Source organism: Eupeodes corollae, chromosome 1 (assembly GCF_945859685.1).
Source record: "Eupeodes corollae chromosome 1, idEupCoro1.1, whole genome shotgun sequence".
NCBI classification, from domain to species: Eukaryota; Metazoa; Arthropoda; class Insecta; order Diptera; family Syrphidae; genus Eupeodes; species Eupeodes corollae.
Genome location: NC_079147.1, coordinates 228,234,250 through 228,251,935, shown reverse-complemented (window position 1 = coordinate 228,251,935; position 17,686 = coordinate 228,234,250). Strand labels below are relative to the sequence as shown.

The 17,686-nt window shown below is 32.5% G+C and overlaps 1 protein-coding gene across 2 annotated transcripts in view; it reads left to right on the top strand.

Annotated features, from left to right (window-relative positions):
- Nucleotides 1–17,686, top strand: part of LOC129942257 (probable serine/threonine-protein kinase DDB_G0282963) — a 65,812-nt gene that overhangs the window by 36,039 nt on the left and 12,087 nt on the right. For both annotated transcript variants that reach the window (XR_008781006.1, XM_056051115.1), the window contains exon 2: nucleotides 6,033–9,319. Coding sequence is in view for 1 of the 2 variants with exons in the window: in XM_056051115.1 (XP_055907090.1) it covers nucleotides 6,033–9,319 (3,287 nt within the window). In the remaining variant the exon portion in view is untranslated. The remainder of the gene's footprint in view (nucleotides 1–6,032; nucleotides 9,320–17,686) is intronic.

The window sequence follows — 17,686 nt, the reverse complement described above, 5'->3', positions numbered from 1 at the left end:
TCGAATACTTGCAAGTTGTAGAATAGCATTATGGATTTCAACAAGAATTCCCAACTTCTCTTTTCGCTTTTTTAAAAAAAATTTCGTTCGATTTTTTCTTCAAAATATCGTTTTTTTCCCAATTTTGCTAACTTTTAAGTTCGTCTAAAAGTTTTGCGAAGCCATCGACTCGCCGTCGTTAACTATTTGTAAAATTAATATAATCAAAATCACATTATAATATGTGAGTGCTGTCAAGCAGTTTAAAATTTTTAGAGGTTACTTTACGCAGAACAAAGAAAGAGTTACAATCAAAATTGACGACCATAGTGACAGTCAACTATCGCCTAACACCATTCCACCCCTGATTAGCGTTGGGGGTTGTTTTTTATTTAGACTAAAAATAAAAGTAGTCCCTATACAATTTTTTTAGTCAAAAATCGAAAATTGGAATTTACCCAAAAACGAAGCGATAGATTTTTATTAAATGTTTTCTAAAATTGTTTTAATTAACTTGGCTTGCTTCGATGAAAAAAAAAAAAATATTTTTGTATTGCTCCAGAAAGGATATCTCCCATAGAACTGTTATCTTATTTTTAAGTTTTCTCAAGAACTAATAAATCACTTTCAATAATTTTTTTTCTGCACAAGCTCTTATTTTTTCTTAATAATATTTGATGATCAAAAATGTCAAATAAATTTGTTTAGGAATTCAAAACCAATGTGCACCGACATCTCCTTTTAAACTATCTCTCCTCTTCCTAGTGCTCACAGTGTGCTTCTGCATAATAAGGGTAGTAATATCCCTTTGAGTGTGTGCTTATTATAACAAAAAAAAATATTTTTTTTTCAATATTGTGTACCTCGAAACCGGTAAACATTTTTGTTAAGAAAATCAAAAATAAAGCGTATTTTAATATGTTAAATAACTGCATTATAAAAAAAAAAAAACATTTGAAAAAAAAATACAAAATTAATTTTAAAATATACCCTAACTCTAACGATTTCAAACAAAAACAAAATCAAGTATTTTTTAATAAAATGGAATTTAAATTTTCGAAGAAAGCTTAGGTTTAACTTTCCATTACTGCAGTACGAATTTCGACTCAAGGTTTTTTCATTTGATAGATATGCGCAAATAAATAGTAACTATAGTAATTTTAGAGTAATAAACAATAATTTCTATTTTAAATTAATTTTCAAAGTTCACTTTTTACATACAAAACACGCAAAAATGATTGATTTTGACATTTCTTCCACCAACACCAAATTCTTTAATGATCCCAAGCAGGGGGTTACAGTTGTTAGTACGCCGCGCCGCCGCGCAGTGGTGCGAGAGCGGAACAAAGTTTTTTTTTTAAAAAGTCATATGTATCCTTTTAAACTGTTTGTTTAAGTACTCTTAGATAACCCGAGCGTATGATTTAAAAGTGTTTTTTAACATATATATTGTGTGTTCTGATTTACAAGTCCTCAAAGTTAAAAAATTATTTTTCCTCAAATCGCGAACCATATTTTCAACAAATTTCGAGATGTTTTTTTCCGAAGTTCCTTTAAATAAATTCTCTAGCTTCTTAAATAATTTTATTGTTAAATTTTCGATTATCTAAAAAAAAAATTAAAATATTGATTATGTATTCATAAAAGATACCTTCAATAAGTAATCTGAAGCTTTAGTACTAGGAAAAGAAGCGTTTTTTTTTAAACTCTTTGATTTAAAAAAAATGCGCCAAAAGATACCAAGATGCCAGCATATGCTCCATACATTCATGTTAAAGCACAAAAAAAAATCAGATGCAGATGTGGAAGTTATGATCAAAAATGTTTCACTGAATCGGATTTAAAAAAACTCCGTTTTGACGGTGGTGTTTACCAAAAAGTTTGATTTCTTTCGTATTAATTGTCAGAATAATTTGGTTAAGCCCATTATTTAAAAAAAGTCAGTATTAAGTTATTGAGCATTTGTGCAAGGTGTTTAAGAAAAATGTGTACCCTTTGATCAACCAAAAAGTGAGTTGAAATATAATAACAAACAAATATAGTGCATTCTATTCATTAAAATGGATTCAATCGAAATGCCTTATTCGGTATTGTGTTGTGAACTTATTTCTAATGGTCATGATGTTCAAAATCTTCTACCATATTTTGTAAGGGAATACCCCAACTTAATTTCTGAGCAAGTAGAAACTGTGCTGTCAAAATTAAAGACACGTTTTATGCCTCATTTTTTAATTCTATGGAACGCAGTTCATATAAAAAAAAAAGTCATTTGAAAAAAATACACTCATTGGCTCGAAGTAGTTTTCGAAGTAGAACTAACCCAAAGTCCCGAAACGTCGAAACGTCAACTAATATGGGAAAACCACGAAAGTATTTTGACGAATGCTCTGATCGAGCTAAAAGGTATAAGAGACACGAAATTAGAATTATGAACTATGCAGCAGTGCTTTTCCTGCTCACAATTTGATCCGGATAAGACTCTTGCATTATTTATACAAGCAGAATTGTCGAAACGATATTATGAAGTATTAAGAATGCCCTAAAAGATTTTACTAAAAAAAAATTTTTATTTAAATATAACATCAAATTTTAGAAAAATAATTTTTTCTTGACCAAATTTTGACCAAGTATGTTCATTAAAATACATTTAATAATTCAGATTTTATAGATTTTTGTACTCTCCCATACAAACATCAAAACCCTCAAATTTTAGAACAATGTCAATAACTTTTTTTATAATTATTTTATTTAAACGAAATTCTGACCAAATATGTATATGACGAATCTAAACATGTTTGTCAAATTTCTTTAAATCCGTTGAACCGTTCAGATTAAACAGACCTTTATCCGCTCTCCCATACAACCCGAACCACTGTGCGCTATGTTATCAATTCTTGTTTTAGGCTCAAAAAATTAAATACAAAAACAGTAGGGTTAAGTCCGAAAAAGAAAAAAAAAATTCTATGACTTAAAGGTGTTTTTTCGCCTTAATATTAAAAACATACTCTATTGAGGCCCCTACCTAACTAAAAAAAAAATCAGAAGGAAATTCGTGCTGCGGTAAGGGAAAGTCGCCCCCAAGCTTATTTCGCAGGTATGTTATTAAATCTTAAATTGTATGTATTTTTTTTTTAAACTGATTGTTTGGATAAATGAACAAGTTCGTGCGATCCAATCGTGCATTTTGTTTTAATTGAATGAGTAAAGTTAGTAACTAGTTGGTGTGTGGACGTATACATCTCTCTCTTTCGTCTCGGACTTTTCTGCGTAGACAAGCGACTTCATAAACCCCACAAACATTAGTTCAACGTTAGTTCTAATAAGGCTATGTCATAGGGCCACGATGCGAGGTAATACGCTCACCAAATTTTTTTTTTCTATTAATTGATGCTTCGCACGAACAAAACCATTATTAAATTTGCACGATTTGCAAACGTAGTTCAGGAGTTAGTCTATTTATAATAAAATGGCCAACCAACTAAGCATAAATCAAGTGACACCTGGCAAAAATATGAACTCCAAAAAAGGGGGCGACTTTCCATTACCGCAGCACGAATTTCCTTCTGATTTTTTTTTGCAGTTAGGTAGGGGTCTCAATAGAACATGTTTTAAATATTAGGGCGAGGAAACAACTTTAAGTCATAAAAGAAATTATTTTCTTTTTCGGACTTAACCCTACTTTTTTTGTATTGCATTTTTTGAGCCTAAAACAATTTTTTTTTAATTGATAGCACGACGCGACGTACTAACAGCTAGGTATGTAGCTGTTCGTGCAACCCCCCTGCTTGGGGTCACTATAGGATTTGGGGTGGGTGCGAGTTTGGGTATAAGCAAAATACTTTTTCACTTGAACACTAAAATAAAAGAAACCACCAACAAAAAAAACAAGTATGGCAACACTGAACATAAAACTGGGAAGAAAGGTCAAAATCAACCATTTTTGTGTGTTTTGTATGTAAAAAAGTGAACTTTAAAAATTAATTAAAAATAGAAATAAATGTTTCCTCGCTCTAAAATTGCTATAGTTATTATTTATTTGCACATATCTATCGAATAAAAAAAACCGCGAGTCGAAATTCGTGCTGCGGTAATGGAAAGTTGAGCCCAAAAAAGTATTGCTAGATTGAAAATAACACGGCTAAAAATAACACCCGTTATTACACATGTTCCTTATAAATTCTAAATAAATAAATTATACATATCATGTACCTACATGGTAGTTCAATATTCAACATTCATAATGCGTACAAAATATAAATAAAAGTCAAACTTATATAAATGTAACAGCTCGGTTCAGAAATTATTTTTCAAATTTAAATCTGTTTTTTAACATACCTTAATTTGTATAGACATTATGAAATCTCTAAATTATGTTATATGCAGAAAGACAATTCAAATAAAAAAATTTAAATGAGTTTTTGTTTGGAATTCAGTTTTTGAAAAACAAAAACACATTTAAATTATAAGAAACCAATTGACACTCATGTTAGGATAATATAATTTGCATTTTGTTCTCTAAAACAAGACAATTTTGTAAACACAATTTGGTATTAAAGAATTGCACTGAGGTTGCTACGAACTGTCAAACTATTTGCGTTCCACATACCATCCACACTGCAACGAATAAATTGTTCCCACGCAACTTAACCTCACATTTCACTATTATACCATCTCTTGTTTTGTTTTTGTGTGAAAGATCATGGCTGAGGAAAATATAGAGGAAAGGGTAATTATAAATTGACAATTCGTCGCTGTCGTAGTACCCATGTCATGATGGTTAGTGCGATGAACTGTCATGCGAGAGTTCTTGGGTTCGATCCCTGCCTATGCCACCTAAAGCTTTTTTCACGGGTACTGTCTCTTGCGAGGAATTTACAAGTTGTCCATATTAATTCTTGCCATGAAAAGTTCTTTCTTAAATTTGCCGTTCGGGTTCGGCTAAAAACTGTAGGTCCCTTCCATCCCTGACAACAGTAATCGCACACAGGAATGGTTGAGAGTTGTAAGTCACTAGGCCCTAGTTCTCAAACGGACTGTTGCGCCACTCAATTTATTATTTATTATTTGTCGCTGTCTGCAAATAGAAATAAAACTCATGTGAAAGAAAAGAAAGCTCATGTGCAAGATTATTTATCTGCGTAGACAAGCGACTTCACATAGCCCAACAAAAATTAGTTCAACTATCTCATAAGGCTATGCCATAGGCCCAGGGCACGAGGTAATAAGTTCACCAAAAGTTTTTAAAAACGTATTTCTGTTGTTAGTCTATTTATTACGAAATGGCCAACCAAATTGAGCATAAATCAAGTGACATCTGTCAAATACACCAACTCCAAAAGAGTATTGCCAGATTGAAAATAACACTTCTAAAAATAACAGCCGCTATTACGCATTTTCCTTATAAATTCCGCATAAATAAATTATACCCATTATGTACTTATTTTTGTGCTAAATTTTGTTTGTTTGGAGCTTGATTAGGGCTTATTTAAAAAAATGAAGTAGAATCATATTAAATATACATTTTGTTTGGATATTTTTGAAATAACCAAAGATCTGATTCTTATTCCAGAAGGTAGTTCATTATTCAACATTCATGATGTATACAAAATATAAATACAAATTAAATTAATATAAATATAAAAACTCTGTTCAGAATTTATTTTTTCAAAATGTTTCAAATTTAAATTTTTTTTTTAACATACCTTAATTTGTATAAAAATTATTAGGTAAACCACTAAATTATGTTATATGCAGGAAGACAATTAAAATAAAAAGATAATAAAAACATACCTACTCTATTAAAGCCTACAATATTATATTTACACATATATTTTCTTACTTTAACTTAACTCAGTAAACAAAACTGTTCTTAGACCTGAGAATTGAAGAATTTCTTCGAATAAAACAAAAAAAACTTGTCTCGATTATAAAGAGCTTATAAAGAAGCCATATAATAATTATGCACAACAATTTGCCGCTACAACTTGTACTTAATAACTCTTTATTATGTGTATTCTACATATAAACAAAAAAATAATTCTTTTTTTTTACAGATACTATTGCTAATGTGAACAGCACAGACGCTCTAGGTTCAGTATCACCAAACTGCGATTCGAAAAATGGAATAGTCTTTACCAATAATAATAACAGCAGTGATAAGCTACTAAGTTCGTCAAGTATTAATACAAATGATACAAATAAAAGTAATACTAGTCAAAATTCCATTACTAACAATTCAAAAACTATCATTAACAATGTGGTTAAAACGCCGGTTACCACTCAGACGACTCAGTTACAACAACAAAAAGTCAAAATCGAATTTTTGTGTGGAGGTCATTACACGCAAGTTAATAATAAACCTTCTGCTTCTGGTGATTCTATTCACCATTATACTGAAAAACTGCAAACGAGGTCTGCATCTGTGTTACAATCGCAATCCCAGTGCCAGTCCCAATCCCAACAACTGGCATCATCAGTTTTAGTGTCGCGATCAGTTGTTGTTGGTTCTATAGAAAAGAATATCTATGATGGCAATGGCAGCAGCAGTACCGGCAGTACAACATTGCCCCAGCCCCAAGAGAATGTGAGATTTCGAAAAAAATTCACTGATCAGCGAGGAACGATCAACAGCAGCAACAGCAACACATCGACTACGAGTACGACAACGACAACAACTACAAGTTCTGATTCTGCTGTTTCTGATTCTCTTTTAACTTCAAAATCCCGTTTAAGTTCAGGTTTAAAAGTGGCGGCAGAAGCAGAAGTTGAATTTAGTAAAAAAAACAACAATGACAACAATTCTAGTGGACTGTGTGTTAGTGACGAACAACAGAAACACAATCTACACATATTCCAACAAAAACCTGATTTAACTACAAACATGAGCAAAGACAACAACAACGATAATGGTGGTGGCGATGGTGAGCAAGGCGAAGACGATGAATACCATCAGAATCAGTTAATCTGTAGACGCGAAAGTGATAGCTCAAGCTCAGCGTGCGTGGTGAGCCTTAATGATTTTGACTCTAAAGATACAGATTCAAAATTGTTTTCAACAACTGAACATAAATATAAAACAACAAATGTTAGTTGTTTGACACCCTCATCATCAGCTCCACTTAAATCATTACCAGGCGCCGGAATTGGGATTATTAAAAAGCCATGTGGCATTGAGAGTGATTCGGTTAGGTCGTCATCGGGTTCTTTGCCATTTATAAAAAATCAAAATATTGGTAATGTCAATACAATAGGTTCCACACACCATAATTATAAAATCAACACAAAGGTTCGTTGTTCAAATCAGAATCAAAATCAGAACACTAGTTTAGCACCCTCTGTTCTGAAAACCACAGCCGCAAGTAACGAATCGTCGTCTAAAAGCGTGACTAATAATAATACAAAGAAAATGGTTGCCGTTCGCGATATGAACGAAATAACTAAAAACGAACTGGATTTTGATCCATCTGAAGAGCTGCAATATGGGCCGGGTATTGTGTCAAAGTTGCGTTGTCGCTATTTAAGTTTAGCCTTGCGTCAGTCTATGGACAAACAGCGATTGTCTATAGATTCCTTACGTCGTGCGACTTCACTCAATAATCTTCTGGATGAGAAATGTGTTCACGAAGAAGACGATGATGAGTATGATACATCAGATAATATTAACAAAGAAACAACTAGTCCTTCGGTTGCAGTATCGCAAGTGGGTAGTAAAGGAACCACTTCTAGCGAAACAGTGATTGGTTATGGTTATAAAAGAAATTCAAAGGATACTCCTGAAAATATTACGTGCCCAACAGGATTATCTTACAACAATCAACATCGTTCACGTCATATAAAACGTGGAAACGATTCATTGAAACGTGCCCGATCAGTCGAGGCATTGTTGTGTGAGAAATCGCCTTGGAATTTTTCCAATAGTCAGTTATCAAATGAAACTAATGCAGCTGCTAGCGATGTAGTGACGATAGATGACAAAATAAACAATGCACGAGAACGTCTTCTATCAGGAACTGATAGCAATCCTCCTAAACGCCTCGCATCGATCATAGATGACACCGAGCGTCCACCACCTGATTTAGTTAAGCAAACACTTAAAATATTCGAAGCTTCGACCAATCGTAGGAGTCGCACTACAAATCGTAATAGTGGAGAAGTTGCTACAAAGGTTGCAAATTATAAATTTATAATAACACAAAACAAACCAGCTATAACATTCCCCAAACCTCCAGTAAGTCCCAAAAAGCCAAATCAAAAGTCAAAGCCAATAACGTCGGAAGCTGTAAACAACATTATTGCCACACCAAGTCCAATTATTGTGTCTCCAATTCAGCAGGCAGATAAAATTGTATCTCCTTTAAGTTCAACACCAACCCCAAAAAGTCGCAGCATTAATAAAAAGACTACAAAATCTAAAACGGAATCCACACCGATAAGAAATGTTGGAACTGCCAGTAGTGTTCTTGAAAGTTTATCAGATAATTCGCCCGATATTATTCCTCGCCATAAATTCTTTGAGAAAACAGCCACACCGCTTGACTCACCAGTAACTGAAATAACTAAATCAATCGAAAAACTACGGATAGAGTCGCCCACCACACCAACCCAATCAGTCCCACTACAAACGCCATCTTTCAAAGATCGTCACAGTAAATTTTCTTCGGAATCCTCGGAACGAGACTCAGAAGACGACGACGACGACGACGAATCTTTAGACGGAGAATACGTAGTAAATGTTGAGGAAAAACAAATTTCGAAATCGGCACTCGAAAATATTGCTAAAGCTGGATCCAGTCAACAATTTATTTTCGCAGACAATCATGCTTCATCGAATTTAAATGGAGATTCTCCGGCTCCTACGTATTTGCACGATATACCGACTGTTTCTACAAGTTCTTCTTCTACTAACACAGTCAAGCAGATTGGAATAATCAGACCACTTTTAGCTGAGCCCCGACACTCGAAGATTAAAAATAATAGTACTGAAGAAATTTCTTTCAATCAGGTGCAACCCGCACTAACCAGCCGGGAAATTGAGAAAAATAAAATCAATAACGAGAAAAAAGTTGAGATATCTGGAGGGGAAAATATTTCGATGGCCAAAATAACCGGAAGTATTGTTACATCGAGTTTAAACAAGATCGACGTTGCTCGAAATGAGGATGATAATAATTCTCAAGCGCTCGGTTGGTCATCTGCTATAATCCCCAGAAAGAAACGAACAGCAGCTGGAAGCCTACCTGAAAACAATACTATGATTTTTAATTTTAAAGATCGAAAGGAAGTTCCCGATTACATTGAGAATGATGGATTAATATTTAAACACAAAAGGGAACTCCCGAAGGTGAGTTATATTTTATAACTAGTATACGCTTTGTTCTAAAATTTAATCTTACCATTAGTCATTCATTTCCTGAGTTTCAGTTTCAGTATATGAAAAACCAAACAAAGATATTTTATTTACCATACAAACTTATCTAAAACTTTTTATCAGTGTTTGATAAAGTATTCCAAAAAAATAAAATAAAAATATTTTATTCGGAAGTTGGCAACGTGTATTCTTATCACAATATTAAAGATGTAAATACATAACATACACATTGCAAAATCTATCGACCATCTATGCACTTCAAAACTACAAAACCATTTATTTATTTATTTATACATATGTATAATGTTTAAAACTCTGTTAGTCATATTATGCTTGTTATATCGACAACAAGACTGCAACAATTGGGGTTCTGAAGAGTGATAAAAATTAAGTTTTCTAAGAATACATTTTTGTATGATATTAATATTTCCGTGGCATTAGTAAACAAAGTTGAGGGGAAAAATGAGCACATATTTTTTGTATGATGATATTTGTTTTTAAAACAGGGTGTTTCTTAATTCGTCAATAACTGTTTTCGGGTTATTTAGTTCTTTATCGTTCTGTAATTGGTGACATATCTCTTCAATTTTGATTTCATTTATCAGGGTATACTATGATCTATGTTAACGATAATTGTGCTCTTTGCACTTATGATAGAAATTTAGTTCGACTTTTTTTATAACTGAGTGCAATCCCAATATATGACAGGTTAATTCAAAAGAGAAATTAAGCAAAAGTTTGAGCAAGACTGATTGTTTTAAATGTTGCTATGTTTTTTGCCTCAAATTCATATATAAAAATTTGTTATTTCTTGTTTTTTATAAATGTAAAAGTATTATTTTTAATATACATACACTTATTCCAAAAAGTATCCGTACAGCAGCCTAAATTTAGTGTTTAAAAAAAAGTACTAGGAATAAATGTAAAAACCAAACTGGTAACATTAAAAAATTGTAGTTTCCACCTTCACCCTTTTAGCTTATTTAAAAAAAATGTGATGATTTTCAAAATCCTTGTTTTTGATACATTGTTATAGTAAATACTTATCTCAGAATCAAAAAAACAAAAAGCTGCTGACGAGAGACTTTTTAGACTATGTGTATACCTTAAAATTCAAATTATAACTTCCACTCTGACCTCAATTTACCGCAACTGACTTAAAGTCATTCAACAATAGCCGTGTTTTTTGGGATTTCATATGATAATAGAGTGATAAATAAATAAATGAAAAAACGATTCGCAGTTGTTTGGTTTTTGTATTTTAAATCGATTGATAATTTGTCAGAATAATTTAAAACAAAATTCACACTAGTTTTAACTTAATTTTATGGAGAGTTTTAAAGGGAACATGTTAAGAAAATATCAGAAATTTAAATTTAATTAGTTCTCATTGTTTTCTATTTTTTTATTTTAATCTGAATTTAATAAAAACCGAAGGAAAAGGGTTTGTTCGTAGAGTATCAGCCCTATTCAGCTACTCACGTGGATCGTATATTCGATTCACTCATTCGATTCCCTTTCACTCTGCCTTTGCAATCTGCTATCCATCGGGTGAACTACATTATCCCAAACCAATTTGACATTCAAATAAACTGCTGTTCATGTAAAAATCTTGGGAATGTTGCATAAATTGTTTTGATTCATACAAAAATTAAGTTTTAATCAATCCACCTAAACAGAATAATTTGTGTAATTTTTGGAAATGGACAGTATCGGACTTTTTATTGCAATTGTAAGCAAAAAAATAAGAGAGATCCTCAAACAGAGAGCGTTGGAGAAATGTTAAAAAGTGTCTTCCTTCCCCTAAAAATGTTAATATTCTTTTATTTACAAAACAAATATTCCAAATTTTGCATTAAATTAGTTTTCACTTACATTTTGCTTACAAAAATTAACAAACCAGACATCAAAGGAAAAATCCGCTGCATTTTATATGCGGATCTGAATTGTATAGAATTAAAGCTTTCACGTGAATAAAAGAATACCGCGCAGTATTACCGACGTTACCGACATACACAGATACACTTCGAATGAATACAAGAATAATGATTAGTGAAAATTCAAGTGAAATTCCCCCCGATGAATTACAGAATAGGCCTGTATGTGTTTAATACACTGCCAATCACTAGGATGATGCCACATATTTTTCAACCGATTTTCGTTCTTTATACCTGCTGGAAATTTCGTACCAATAAAAATTTACTACATTTGAGTAGGTAGATATTTTCTTTAAAAAAAGTAATAAAATAAAGGGTTAAATAGAAAAAACAGTTGGAATTTCCGTACATTAATTAAAGAGCTACTTAAAAACAGTATGAAAAAGTGTGTCACTTGAATGAGGCCACATGAAAAATCTTATAAAATATCAAAAAAATGAAAGAAATGTTTACAGTTTTTGGTTTTCAAACATTTATTTATTAAGTTTTTCTCAATTAATAATGAGTATGCCCCCCATTTTTCGATATGACATCTATTAGACGGTTTGGAATGGAATCATAACGTTTTTTTTTGAATAGTCAAGTGAAATCTCGTCCCAGGCATCACGGATAGCTTCAATTAAGGAGTCCTTGTCTTCAAATTGTCTACCGCCTTCATAAACTTTTCGAGATAGCCATGCCCATACGTTTTCGATTATGTTCAAGTCCGGTGAATAGGGTGGCCATGGCAAAAGCTCTACGTTTTCTGATAAAATTCAGCTTTTGACAACCCTGGAAGTGTGGATGGGGCATTGTCTTGTTTGAAAATCCAAGGCAGAGGTCCAAAAATATTTTTCATCTTCGGAAATGAGCGTTCCAACATGTATTTGTAGCTGTTTCCGTTCATTGTTAGAGAAAGAAACTCCAATTCGATTTTGCCATAGTAGGTGATAGCTCCCCACACCATAACACCTGATGTACGGCTGTGATGTCTTTCCAAAATTAGTTTCTCTTTTCTTAAATCATGGAAATAAAAGTTGTAACCATCGGGGCCGTCAAGGCTAAACTTTTTTTCATCCGAAAAGACTACGCGTTTCCATTGACTGCTCCAAGAGTATTGTTCTGTTGCAAAGTTCATTCGCAGCTCCTTGTGTACTTGCTTTAGAACAGGTTTCTTTTTGAGTTTTCTTCTCTGGATAGTATCATCTTTTCTTATTATCTTTCGGACTGTCGAAATACTGGCTGATACTCCGCTTTTGGACCTTATTTTAGTAGCTGATTGATTAGAATTTGAAGCAATACGTAAAATTAACCGCTTTTCTCGGGATGTTGTTGCTTGGGCTGTGCGTCCTTTTTGGTTTTTTCCATAGTTTTGAGGATCAGCAAGATAGTTGTTTACATCTGTCTTACTTCTGTTCAGCTTCCTTGCTATTTCTCGGCTTGAGAGTCCCATTCCCTTGAAAGCATCGATTTGTCCTCTTTCTGCTACTGTCAACGTCTTTCCGGAACCCATTTGTAGTTGAAATTTAATAAATCTAAACTACAACGAAATATTCGCAATGGCCTCATCCTAGTGACTCACTTTTTTAAATCTTTTTTAGGTAGCTCATTCATTAATGTAGGGAAATTCCAACGGTCTTTTCTAATTAACCCTATAATTGTATCACTTTGTTTTAAGAAAATATGTACCTACTCTCATGTAGTTAAATTTTCCGGGTTAAACAAATTCCAACAGGTATCGGACCGAAAATCGGTTGAAAAATATGTGGCCTCATCCTAGTGATTGGCAGTGTATGTGTAGATCTTCAGATGGCGTTATATTTGTTGCCATTAACTCTTTGCGAAATTAAAATAAATTATTATTCATATTTCCTTATCCAACAATGACAAGAAATGTTGGAAATTTATAATCTTTAACTTTTTTTTTAGCGAAGAGGTTCTTTTAAGGTTTTATTCTGAAAGGTACTTTGATACGGAGCCGCTACAAATTTTGTAATACTATACAGAAAAAAAACGTGAAACTATGGGTTACTAAAATTAAACAGCTACATTATACATTATATTTCTGCTTACAAAATAATTATGTACATAGATTTCTGTGACACCAACCACGATACAAATTGCATCGTTTTAATGTAGACGACGTTTTAAATTCTGTCGCTTTCGTTTAACATAAGTTTGATTGCAGATACAAAATTAACACTTTAACGTCGATATTTATTGCCAAAAATGGAACTAATAATACATTTTAAGTATAACATTTTTTTGGTAAAAGATTTTCATATGGAATTGTGAGGAAGTCTTAATTAAGATTATCAAACGTTACTTTTTTTAATTCCGAAATTCTGTTTGTTCTTCTAGCAAACCTCGGTTCTTAATACTAAATAGAAATTTAACTGAACGCAAAATATTCCATCACAAACTCACAATAGCTCTGTTCCAGACCTAGTTTCAAATAGTTTCAGACTGAAAGTTTAATGGCTGAATCACAAACACGCTGCAACTTCGTGTTTACAAAAGAGAGCACACGCGAGAGATTAAAACATTTCCCCTTTTTGCCAGATTTAGTCCGAGGAATTTCTTTTGGCAAATTTTTGGGCTGGCTGTCAAATTCGATTTGACGTTCACTGCTAGGGTTGCCCAAGTAATTCTTTTACTTTCATATTAGTTTTGTTGAATGTGAATATTGTTCATATATTTTATTTCCTTTAATATATCAAATAATTTTCATAAAATTATATCTTTCTTTTTTCTATATAAAATTCTCCTGTCAAAGTGTTAATTGCCATACTCCTCGGAAACGGCTTAACCAATTTCATATACACTCGGTATGTCTGAGAATAGTTTTTTTATCTATTTTTTGAATTCCTAAGTGGTATTGTTTGATTGCAATCAACATCGTACATGGTGCAACTATCTTACGATAGTACTCAGTCAGACATTTTGACAGTTTCCTTTCTCTCTTAGAGCATTTCATCCCCACTCCTCAAATTTGACATTTGAACAACTTTTATATTTTATTGCGAAAAATGTCTGGAACACAGCTAATTATTTTAACAACGACAGCTGTTTCCTCCTCGAAGTCTTGCCAGAAAGTCAGTAGAAAGATAATATAATTTTATTTCCATTAAAAAATTTAACAAAAACATTATTAGGCTAGTATTCAAAATTAAGTATGACAATAACTTGTTTTTAAGTCGTCTGTCAGGTTAAAAAAAAAATAGGTTAATTAAATTAAAACAAAGCTTAGCAAGCTTTAACAAAATGCGTTTATTAATAAATTACGATCTTTAAGCGAGTCTTTTAAAAAATTGTAGAGTTTTGGGTAGCAAGATCCATTTAAAATTTTTAGGAATGTTGGCCGATCTAAAGTTACATTTCTAAGATATTTTTGTCGGTATCCTCTAAATATGTGGCGCTCACCAATGAAGTGGTAAGTATTTTCTGTCGCATCCTGATAACATAGGGTGCATAGACCAACAGAGTCGTTGCGAAAAGTTTAAGAATTTAAGTTCAAAAGACCGCACCTTGCTTTGAAGATTAAGCTGATTATGTCAGGGACATTATTATCTTCAAAGTAATTCGGGACTTCCGCATAGAAAAGATTGCAATCTTCGTCGAAAAGTGACTGCATTGCATTGCTGGTAAAATCGCTCCAATACTTTTCTACTAGCTTTGTCAGCAGCAATTTATTCATTTGATTCCATTCTGAAACAGGAGTTTCGGGACTGAAATCGATCTCCATCTCTTGGAAGAGGCCTGACCATTCCTGGGCCCAATAAATTCTTTTCTCGATGACTGCTTCAGAGAGGATACGCGGTAAGCGGTTACGTGGCATTAACATCACTCTACGTATGTATGACAGATGTATCTTTAATGTACTTAGGAAAGCCTTTGCATAGTTAGGCGTATTATCAGGCAGAGCAAAGCGTCTTTTGACTATCGATGATCGATTGTAGGGTACTAGGTCTGTCAGAAAGAAGAACTATGTTGTCCGCGTATAAAAGCATTTATTTGCATACTATTCACAGTGAGACCAGTTGGAAGTTCTAAGTGTAGATCGTTTAGGAATAGTGCAAATAGAAGGGCACTCAGTACGCATCCTTGTTTGACTCCTTTGGATGTCTGGAAGAAGCTAGACGTACTAGTTTCATTCCAGACTGTAGCAGTCGTATCTTTGTACAATAAACGTATAATAGACACCAGTTTTGTAGAGACGCCTTTCTTTGATAATTTGTAAAGTTAAGCTTCTCTGTTAATGTGGTCGAGCGCTGCTAACAAATCTACGAAGAAAGCGTAAAGCTTTTTCTTCTGGCTCAGCTGAAGTTGGATGATACAAGAAAGGTGGTAGACTTGGTCAACTGTACTATATTGTTTTCTGTATGCAGCCTGGTATTCGTCGAGTATGTTGTTCTCTTCAATCCAGAGAATGAGCCTCGTAAGCAGAATTGTTGTAAATATTTTGTAAAGAAAGTCAGTATCATACCGCATACCCTGGCTGAACGAAATATGTCGCTACTGTGACCGCTTACTCTTGCTTTAAAATGTTCATGATTAACCCGCCCTTTTTGAACACTTTTTTTTAAAGAAATTTTGTTTGTAACTCAAACCATTAAAAATGTACAGACTTTTGTAAAGCTTCAAAACATAGCTCCAGTGAGGTGATACGTAGGTCGTGAGCTATATTGTGCGAATTTATTATTTTGGCACTGAAAACAAACCTGTTATAAGTAATTTTTTTTTAAATATTAGTGAATTTTATAAATTCGTATACATGTTTAATTTTGTACGTTATTAATTAATGCAGTGTTTTTGAAATAAAATAATTTTCAATAGTAAAATATGCATAGTTATCATGTTTTAAATTCTTTTAAGGCAGATAAACTACGTTTTTGTGAAGAAAAAATTGCAAATGAGCGAGCATACATTTGAATATTTTATATATGGATATTTTTTAGTGAATAATAATTTAGGTGATGCAGAATTTTAACTTATTTCATCGAATAAAAAAATTGTGTCCTAAACCGTGAATAATTTTCGTAATTTTCTTATTCTGATTCTACTTTGACTTTAGTTTTTCTTTAGTGTAAAATTTTAAAATATTCTTGTTTGTAAAGGAAGTGATACCATCCAGACAATTACTCTATCCTTTTGGCTATAAAAACACATTAGAAGTAGTTGTTCTTTGCGTATGTCGTGTAAATAGAGTAAGCCACCCAGACATAGATTTTCCTACCTATGAAATGAGGTTTAATTGGCATTAATGTTCCTGCGAGATTGCTTCGAAACCAACCGTTTTTTAATGTTTCTTGTCATAGAACTGTGTAGAGAAACAAATACTGTTTGCAACATGATTGATTTCAATGTTAGTAGATATTTATTTAAATCAAATTTATTGTTAATTCTAAATAACTTTGCTGGTGGTAATGTTTAAAATTTTAAATTGTATGTATTATATTATCTAGTAATCATTAAAGTACCTATTGTAACTTTGTTTGATAAATAAACTAAACTGAACTAAGTATATCAAAATAACATTTTTTTAGAATAAAAAAAAAAACTTTTCAAAATTTTTTCGTCAGCTTCACTTTCTTACCATCAAGAATTACGCCCACAAACAGTATTTCCGAATTTAATTTGGCATATAATGGATGAAATTCAAAAAATGTAAGACATATTGAAGAATTAACGTCTCTCAAAAGGTCATTAGAATAATCTATTAGGTCATATGGCAATATTTTTTTTTCTAGCCTATGGTTGAAATATTTTCTCTTCACATTTTTGGTCTTAATTCTGACTTCAATTAAGTATAATTCGGCATAAATTACTTTATACAAAATTCCTTGGTAGACCTTGTTGGTCTTATTTCAAAACACACAGGGCCCATAGAGGAAAAGTCTTACTCGAGAATCCTTCTTACTATATACAAGTCAATATCAGTGAAAATTCGTACCCACTACGTTGCGATCATCAATAAAATCTTGAATAAGCTATAAGGAGGTATTCTCAGAACTTTTGATCATTTGCTTTTTTCTGGACTATAATGTCTTGCCAATTTTCTTCAATTAGCATAACCTGTGGTATTCCTTTTATTAAAGAATTCGTGTAGGGTGATGTCATCAGGCGACTATCTTTTAACTAGATTATACTATTCCTGTTTAACATAAAGCTTAAATAATGCATACTCAATACTTCAAGTTGGCAGTTGTTCCAGTTAAGTTTGTGTTGGAAGCAAAGTTAGACAAGAAAATCAAATACATTAAAATCGCTCAGCTGTCTTAAGTTGTATTTCAGGAAAGTATTCAATTCGATATTCAAATTAATACAAGTTTTAGGAAATTTAATTGGTTGTGGTGATTTTAGGTGAAGACGTTAGAGGTTGACAAGATTAAGTGATGATACAGTTGTTGTAGTGGTTAAAGAT